Source organism: Stegastes partitus, unplaced genomic scaffold (genome assembly GCF_000690725.1).
Source record: "Stegastes partitus isolate 25-593 unplaced genomic scaffold, Stegastes_partitus-1.0.2 Scaffold43, whole genome shotgun sequence".
Taxonomy (NCBI): Eukaryota; Metazoa; Chordata; class Actinopteri; family Pomacentridae; genus Stegastes; species Stegastes partitus.
In genome coordinates this window covers 172,377-182,210 of record NW_007577774.1, presented here as the reverse complement: position 1 = coordinate 182,210, position 9,834 = coordinate 172,377, and the positions used below count along the sequence as shown (strand labels likewise).

Genomic DNA, 9,834 nt, shown 5'->3' with positions numbered 1-9,834 from the left:
TCCTCATCTTAGTTTGATATCAAAGTGAGAGTGTATACGCTCACGGAAACGAAAGGAGGAACTTGATTATCTTCCTCTTCCGCATCGTAAACCACAACTCTTACTCTCGTCTGATTTAGTGCCTCAAAAAAAGCACTATTCATCCTTATCCTTTGATGGTGCAAACGAAGAAGAGACGTTTTTGAAAGATGCGGTAAACACTGAGAGGTCACAAATCAGGTCTGGTATAAATTCTCTGTAGCATACTTTTCATCCTCTTGAAAGCCACTTACTAGCAAAAATCCACCCTGGATAAACAAAACAGACAAGATGTAAATGCTAAAAATGTGGTTTACTTGTTCATTACAGCAGAGTGCAATGCAGATTTTACATAGCTGTCAGTGAGACTTGTTCATATCAAATGCAGTAACTCCATTTTCAACAATGGCATTACATGAAGTCCAGATAAGGATACAGCTGGTTGACACCGTAGCAAAGAAACATGGATGGCTTCACTGTTAGCAGGATGCAACTGAGCTGATCATCGAACTTTGATATAGTTTTAGTAATTTATCGCAGACAGCATTTCATTAATGCAGACGTTGGTTTTAAAATCGGGAGATAATGTTTGCAGTTTTACAAAAATAGAAAATGAATCATCCATCAACACACGTAGGGCGACGGTATGGAAGATGTTGAGCACTGCTATAAAAAGTTGTTGCCTTGTTTACATCCTTATCATCCAGCATCAAGTATGATCAGATAGCATGACAGTTATGTGCCGCTGAGTAAAACAGTGGTTTTAATGTTGTGTGTAGTACCACATGGATATTTCCACCGACTACATGCTGTAACATAAACAGCGCTTTGACCTACAGCTACAACCACCAGCACTGGAACTGGACCAAAAAAAAAAAAAAAACTGCATTAAAAGTGGACTTTGGAATACAGTGCGACTGTGAGGGACCAACAGCAGAGCCGGCACTTCAAACAACAAGTTGACGATGGTGTGAAAATGATGAGCGGAGGCATCAGATCTCAACTGATCAGTCTGTTCTTAATCAGCGCCTGATTAAACACCATATTCCTGAGTAAACTTTTAAAGTGGCACTAGATAAATTCTAACTTCTATAACGAACACATAATGAGGAAAAGAATAAAGTGCGACCAGGAGTCTGGAACACAGCCTTGAGCTATTGTTTCTGTGGTGATCCTATGCTATGACAGCATTTTCATTCACATGTAGTCTTGGTAAGTACAATAAAAAGTAGATATTGCTGTTTTCCGAGCCCCAGTAGCTACACTTTCCGATGGGAAAAAAACCCACAAAAAACAAAACACAACATGCTTTCTTTAAACTTCTGTTTTGACCAATCCTATTAAGGGAAAAAAAAAACATTTATTTGGACACTCTTCTAGTAATGTCAAATAAATCCCTGTCGCCAAAAGTAATTTTTTTTTAAAAAGTGTCGTGAAAGTGTGTCCTAAAATAATTCATGGTCTTCACCTGATGAGACAGAGCAAAGTGCAGCGATGAATTTCTGAACCCCTGACCTCTAAATAGTCAACAGGAGCTGGAAACTATGGCAACACAATTTAGAGTTAAAACTATCATGGAAAAAATGTGTTGTTTGGTAGCCAAAACTAAAAAAAATAAAAATACAGTTAATACCTACATAGATTATCGCCATGGTTTTAGGCACACTTTCTAAAATCTGTTTTGTTAACTGGGATTTTGTTTACTAAAGCATGATGGACATTTGTGTTTATGAACTGGTTAGAAACAACAGATACAGGATTAGATTTTTGCCTTGACTGTACTGGTCTTACTGTCATTTGTAGTCACCCCCCACAAGGCCCCAGTATGAGCCTGGAAAAACCCTGAAATTCACAGTGTTTAATGGACACTGCACATGGATGAATCTTGTGGCAACAAACTGTAAGTGGAAACAGTCACAGCAATAAAAAGTGATCTTGTCACGTCTGCTTCCCCGTCCGGAGCTGTGCTGGACGTCTCCAAGGTGACGGAGAACAGGCGGCGTGTGAAACTAGTGCTCTGAGCGATGTGTGGTTTGCTATAGGATCGTGCAACGTCTTTGAGGGTTCTTCTTGCTCTTCTTGTTGCTGCGGTTGGTCTCCTTGTATCTTCTGATCTCCCGCACCAGTGAATAGAAAGCTTCTTCCACACCCTGCAAGATGCACATGAAAAGTTTGAAATGTCTGCACATGCACAGCGACATAATTCAATAACTTACTAACTGATAGTGTATATTTAGCACAGTTTGTACTGATCATGTACTGATATTTCTTGCAAACAACTGATGCAGGCTGTGGAAGCAGTTGGGAAATAGGGAATGATGTACGGTTTAGGGGGCAAAAAAAAAAAAAAAAAAACTTGATCGGGACCGTAGGGATGCACATACCTGTCTGGTTTTGGCAGAGGTCTCAACAAACGGCACTCCAAAGCTTCGGGCGAGCTCCTGCGCCTGCCGGGTCTCCACCGTGCGGGTGCTCAGGTCGCTCTTGTTCCCCACTAGCACCATGGGAACGCTGTCACTGTCCTTCACCCTGTTGATCTGCTCTCTGAGGAGGAGACGCATGCAGAAAAACCTAAGAATCGGAGGCTGCCCTGCTTTTTTTAACAGCGTGTTACGGCAATCTAGACTGGCTGCATCACCTGCCATCAGGAGGCCATGCTTGCATTCAAATTCTTAAGAGGTCAGACAAGAACCGAGCTTTGACGAGCATGTAAGTTGTAGAAAGAATAATTCAGCCAGTGTTTCTTGCACACTTCAATCAGATAAATCTTTGGAAGCTATCTTTGCAACACTCATGATTTTATCTTTTTCAAAATTGCTTTATGTAAGTGGATCAGTTGCGAAATGTACAAATGACCTGACTAAACATAAAACCACACATAGTATATCTGTAGATGTGTGTTCCAGATAACTGAGTGCAGTTCCGGCTGATCAGGAAATAACCTTTATTGTGCTACACTGTCTGAACCTGCACAGTGCACACGACTGCCAAACACGTGTAGTTAAAGTAGACAACTCGTCCTCCTTTGACAGGACTGATGTAACTTCTTGCTCCAGCTGTGCTTCATTCCAGAGACAATAGTCTGTTTTGTACCTGTAAAGGTGAACGTCCTCAAAGGACTTTGTGTTGTTGATGGCAAACACACAGAGGAAGCCCTCCCCAGTCCTCATGTACTGGTCCCTCATGGCGCTGTACTCCTCCTGACCTGCAGTGTCCAGGATGTCCAACAGACACGTCTCTCCATCAATCACAACCTGCTTTCTGTACGAGTCCTGCAACACAGCATCAGTATGATCACACATACAAAAACCAAATGCATCTGCCAAGACTGGATTGCATCATATTGATTCTCATGCTTTTTCTGACAGTCACACTGCTGCGTCATGTCGCAACAAGAACTTGATGAAAGTACGGCTTTGTGATGAACTTGCTGAAACCTGAATATTTTTAAGCAGCTATGGAATTATAGAAAACTCAGAGCGGGACATGTTTAACAAAGTCTGGGAAGAGATTTTACAACCAGTTTGTTGCGAGCGTGTGGAGAGAAGTGTGAGAAACGAGATACAGCAGAGTTAGCAGTGTAATTTAGATTTACTAGTGACAATTATTTGAAGCCAATAATAACTGCTGTAATTATATATAATTATAGCTTGACAGGTATAATTGCTTTTTCCTGTGCACATAAAGATTTTACATAAAGACATATTTGATCAGTGATATGCTGATCTGCACTGAGGAATTTCTTATATTTCTTTTGTAAATAATAAAATAAAATAAAAGTATTTTCGCATTCTATATTGCTAATTTTCTTAAGTATTTTATTGTGACAAACAAAAAAGGCCACGTGGACTTTTAAGACACGAAAAAATACATTAATGAAACATCTGCTCAACACATAGGGCTGCAACTCAACTGTTATGTTCAATATTGATTATTTTCTTGATTAATCGGGTTTTTAAATCTGTTGTGGAAATTCTACAAAAAGTACATTCACAAAGAGCAAGAGTCTGTCAGAGCTATTTATTGCAATCAACTATAGGGAACTAATGCCTTCCAAAGACAATAGCCAAACTATAAAGTCACACTCAATCTTACAGGGAAGTTTGTTTCTCATGCTCCTAGTTCCCCCTTTTATGATATCAAAAAATAAAATTAAAACAAAAGCCTTACATTATACCAAACCATAAGTAACAATGCAATACTGCAAAATGCCTTTTTTTTTGCCAACGTATTTTCTAGCAAGCTGAAAATAAATAAATAAATAAATAAATCAGCCTTGTTAAGGTCTATCAAAAAAAAGTTAAGAATCAGTTACAGCTGAGTGAGAACTCTGAACTAAGACCAGAAAGAAATCACTCACCACACCTATTTAAAAGTCCTCGTACTGGTTTCCTGCTAGAATCTGGTCCATTTCTGTTATTTACTTCACGCCACATTGGTAGCAGATACTGGTTATAATGACGTCCCAAGATTTAAATCAAAGCATTCTAAGATTGAAATCAAAACATTCTAAAATTCAAATCATAACATTCTAAGATTCAAATCATAATAAAAACCTCTAGATTACCGACGTTCTTTAGAGTCACCTTTAAATATGACGACACCTTTCTAATGTCAAGCCACATCACACACATTTGACTGGATTGACGGATTAGGTGTTACGTTACAAGGTTTTTTTTATATGTAGTTTAACCACCAGGTGTGGTGTGTTTTAATCATTTTCATCTTCTTACACCACAAGTAAATGTGTAATATTGCAACATGCTGGAGTTTCTTTTGTTGTTGGGGTTTTTTTTTTTGCTGACACATTTTACATCAAGCTGAAAATAATCCCTCACTCTCGGCTGAGGTACTGAAATGTGGATGATAGACGATGAAAATGATTAAAACACACCTCGCCTGTGGTTATACTACATATAAAAACCATGTGAATCATTCAAGTAACACCCAATCCACCAATCCAATCAAAGGTGCACTAATATGTGTCTTGATATTAGAGAGGTGTTGCCATATTTAAAGGTGGCTCTAAAGAGCGTCACTGTTTCTCAAAGCCTGAAACAAGATCCTAAAATATCTTGTGTTGCCCACAACCCAAAGTTATTCAGCTTGTGTCATAGATGGGGAAAGAAATCAGGAAACATTCAAATATTAGAGGCTGGAATTAGGAGAATCTTATAAAATGGATAAATATATCTGACACAAAACACATATTTGTCTCCCGCAAATAATAATAAATAACATATTGTAAAAGTAAAACAAGAATCAGAGCAATTCTTTATTTGTCTGAATTATTGATGGCACAACATCATAAACTACGTTTCATGTCAACTATCAGGGTCGTTTTAGAAATGCTTAAAACCTGATTCACGTGAAACTCACCACGCAGTGTTGTGTGTGTGTGTTTTTCTGGTGTCTGACGTGTGGTTTCTCACCTCGATGGTTGGATCATATTCATCCACAAAGTGGTTCTGGATGAGCTGGATGGTGAGAGCGCTCTTCCCCACGCCTCCTGCCCCGACCACCACAAGTTTGTACTCGGTCATGCCTGCCAACAGGTGGACGCTGTTATAAAAAAAACAAACAAACGAAAAAGTGACTTAATTCAACCCAGAATCCCCAAATATCACCTGGACATGGACAGAAATACCCATTTGCCCTCTCCTCCCTGAGCTGACATGGCGAAGACACTGACCCAGATTTATCCGTTACTTGTTTTTACGTTCGTAAAGTCTGACTTATTGTTGCTGAGTCGATGTGAACGAGTGTTGAAGGTAAAAACTGTTCAGGTTTACTCACCTGTGTGTAGGATTTATAACACTGAGAGACGATAGCGGAGTTTCTAAATGAGATAAATGAGATTAGCTTGCTACATAACGCTAGCCGGAGACGATTTCCTTGTTCAAAACACTTGTAGAAAGACTTCAGGATCAGTCCGCAACTTGTTCTCCTGATTAAGAATTACGAGTTAAAATAGGAGCTACGGATTTGCGAGGCTACTAGTAAAAATATAACTTTCTGTCATAAATAAATTAAAAGACCGAATTCGTGCGAGTTCCTACTTAGTCTCCATTGTGATTCATTGTAAGCAGAGCGTTTTCACGTTAATCCCCTCGTCAAACAACCAATCAAACGGCGACATTTTGACAGACGTCCTCGTAGTCCAATTACAGCGGACTTTTTGCTTAAGATCCCCGCCCACAGTCGGCGAATCTGTCCAATCATGAATAGGTATAGCCCTAATTGGGCGTGGCTTCTCAGGCAGTCTTCCTTCTCTTGCAGATGGTTCTTCTCAACTTCACTGGCAGATGAACTATTTAAGCACTAATTTCATCAGTATTAACAGTTTCAACAAGTTCTCTACTCCAGTAGAACAACTCAACAGTTAATGCAATCTGCGTAAATCCTCTACTTACCAGTGTCTTCTATTTATTTTATATTTCCACAGAAGTGTCTTATTTTTAACTTGATAACACAGAGGATCTACTTAATACTTCCACAGTTTTATAACAGATCTGGCTGTATTTAAATACATACAAGGCTTAAAAAGGAAGGTTTTCACTGGCCTCTGGTGGTCATTTTGGTGAACTACAACCCTACATTTAAATCTTAAACAATCATCAGTATTATAATGTTTTTCTTCTGTCTTGATCAATCCATTCGTCTGAGCTGATTTAGAAATGTATGATCATATTCATATTCATGACCTATTCAAATTCAAATCATAACATTCTAGAATTCAAACGACAACATTCTAAAATTCCAACAATAACATTCAAAACTTAAAATTCTGACATTGTAAAATTTAAATCACGGCAGTCAAAAAATCTAATTAGTGCAGTTTCAAGGAGGAAGAGCTCAGGTATTACTTTACTGTACTGTATCAGACATGATTTGTTACTCGTATAAATTAAAACTGAATGTGAGTGTGCTTGGTTGTCTGTCTCTAAGTGTAGCCCTGTGATAGACTGGTTACCTGTCCAGGTGAACCTGCCTTCACCCAGCTGGGATGGATTCCAGCCCCCCCGTGACCCTAGTGAGGATTAAGCAGTGTAGATAATGGATTGTTCACAAGGTGAAAAACTTGGTTTTCACTGGAGGAGTGTTTAAAAAGTTAGCCAATGATGTTATTTTATTCTATCCTCTATGCCTGTCTTTTAGTTTTTTCCAATTTGTCAGCCCAAACAACTCTGTCTTTTTCAGCCGGTATAGTCCTAAATTGTAGAATAAAACATTTAAAATGTTCTTGTCGAAAAGAGCTAGAACTTATCACAAGGGATTGAATAACTGAACACACTATGGAGTCTAAAGTTTCATTAAAGCCCCTCTTGATTGATTAAACCTCTAAAAACTCATCTCTGTGTATCAAAACTACATATTTAGAGTTTTTCTTTCCATAAAAATAATTCCTTATTGCCTTGAAATAGCATAGCTGTAATGCTACGCCGTTGCTTCCTCCAGACTGTGCAGATCTATGAATTCTACCTCCTTTCCCATCCATCCGTCCGCTGTTTGCTGCAGCCCGAGCACACCAGCTCACCTTTGACTCTGTTAAAAAGGCTTAAACACTGCAAACACTGTCGATCAGCTTTCCATTTTTGATTCTGAAGAAGAAAATTGACAGACAAGTTAACAGTTTATGTATGAAACCCAGAAAGTCTGAATCTGTGTTTCTGAGACTGTCATTGGTGGTTTCAAGGTGAAGCTGCTCAACCAGGGCTCATTTTGCTCCTGATGTGTCCTCTAACATCAAACAAACACCATACGGACATGTTAACAAGATTGATTTTGATTGATTAAAGTTAGCTTCAGCCTTCCAAGAGAGTTTTTTTTTTCTGCCCCTGCTGGCCAACAATAGATATTGCAGATTCATGGTCCAATAAAGTCAATTCACTGCTGCAAAACCGCTTTAAACCTGCAAAGTTGCATCAATACAAACTACATTTTTGGTGAATTCTTTAAAAAAATACCAAACTGATGATATATATGAACAGAAATTATTATGATGGCACGATTATGGAAATCCACAAGGACTTCATTTAAGTTCCCAATGAAACAGAATGTGATGATAAATTAATTACATTTCTTTTCATACGACTGATTTAATGCCACACGTGCTTTTGGAGAGTAGTCAAATATAGATCACGAGCGTTACAGGAACCTGCACTACATTGGACACACACGGACACTACAGACGTGATGCTCCACCCTCTGGTCCATCATCCTCACTTCCGTTGTCTGTGACGTCCATGTTTCGCCCTCACTCTCCCACTGAGTGCATCTGCTCTCCTATCTAATCTTTGCCTAAAATCACAGAGATAATCCCGCATCCATCTGTCCTGAGAGAAAGACAAAGAACTGACATTGCGCTCATGATGTAAAAAAGCATTCAACACTAATTTAATGCGTCATCGTGCTGTAGGTGACAAATCCTGATGACATGATTGTGCTGAAATAGTGACATTATCTTAAATTGCTTAAATTTTATTTTACACAAGATTATCTCACATGTACATTTTTTATACATAAAATATTTTCCACATATTTGCATGTTTAATAAGATCGTTTCCTTTTTTTAAAGTTTTTTTTTACACTGATTCCCAGCAGGTAACCACACATTTCATCAAGAGGGAGGAGGACAACATTGGAACAGCCATAAACTGAGACAAAGAAGAAACTTGATTAACGATACACTGATACAACACTTAAAAATGAAATTGTTCACAGGAATAATCATTCATGTCTTTAAGACATTTCACTCAACACAAACTGGTAATTTGCCTTATTCACTTTTTTAAAAATACTTTGACACATTTTACCTTTAAACCCTCATTTGGATCAAATACATCCCTTAAACATTCCAGCAGTGAATGTCTTCTCACAAATGTGATCTGAAAGAGAGCCATCTGTAAATGTCCTTTTAAAGTTAAAAATAAATGACTGTGTGTCAGCATGACCTGTGAGTAGATGCGCAATGCAGGAGTTGTGTGTGTGTATGTGTGTGTATGTGTGTGTGTGTGTGTGTGTGTGTGTGTGCATGCACATGTTTCATGTTGGAGTCTGTTGGCTCTGTGTAGTGTATGTGCAGGTGTAAAGAGTTGCACTGTGCAGCTTTCACAATACAACACATCTTCTCCTTTTTGAGTGTTCTCTCACTTTCTCTTGAGAAAAACTCAATTTCCCAGTTGCCAGTGCATAAAGGAGCTGATGTGATTGGCCATGATTCTTACAAAAACTTAAAACATCCTCTGAAAATATCTTAGAAGAAATTCTTGCTAATCCCACCCATGTGCACCGCGGGTGCCCTTCACCATTACAACCACATAAATACCAAATTGTGTGTCACTGCTCCCTCTGCACACTGTGCACGGTGCACTTGTGTGTTTTTGTGTTAAAGAAAGAGAGGGCTGGCGAGCTACTGCGCCGCTGTGCTCATTAAAACATGCTCACCGCACAATGTTTCAGCACCTGCACCCAACACAGTGGTGCACGTGCTGTCACACACACGCACACAGAAAGTCTGAAAAGCTCCGACCCACCAACTGCAACAGGACTGACATTTTGTCTAGCTACTGAAGACACGGAAACAGCAGCAACGGGGCTGAAAGACAGAGAAGTAGAGGCAGCTACAGAAACACAGAAAAAGGCATGAACGGACCAACTTGTGCTGTGAGGCCTGGGAATATGACAACTATTGTTCAGCAAAGCAACTGTCACACTCTGCTTGTCGTTCTGGGCCACCTCTCTGATGGGACACCAAGAGGGAAGTCACAAGTGTCAGATGATCACTCATGATGGGCGTGTTGTGGCCCATAATTC

The 9,834-nt window shown here is 39.2% G+C and overlaps 1 protein-coding gene across 2 annotated transcripts; it reads right to left on the bottom strand.

Moving 5' to 3' along the window:
• Positions 1 to 312: 312 nt before the first annotated feature.
• LOC103374945 (GTPase HRas) lies at positions 313 to 6,107 on the bottom strand. 2 transcript variants are annotated; one of them, XM_008305110.1, is made up of 5 exons: positions 5,815 to 6,107; positions 5,451 to 5,580; positions 3,112 to 3,290; positions 2,403 to 2,562; positions 313 to 2,168 (listed from the first exon to the last, which is right to left on the bottom strand). In XM_008305110.1, the coding sequence occupies exons 2-5, from the start codon at positions 5,559 to 5,561 to the stop codon at positions 2,055 to 2,057; spliced, it is 564 nt and encodes a 187-aa protein (XP_008303332.1). In that variant the 5' UTR covers positions 5,562 to 5,580; positions 5,815 to 6,107; the 3' UTR covers positions 313 to 2,054. The 2 variants fall into 2 exon arrangements, with proteins under 2 accessions (XP_008303332.1, XP_008303341.1); XM_008305119.1 differs by having other exon boundaries at positions 5,451 to 5,563.
• Between the last annotated feature and the right edge of the window lie 3,727 nt (positions 6,108 to 9,834).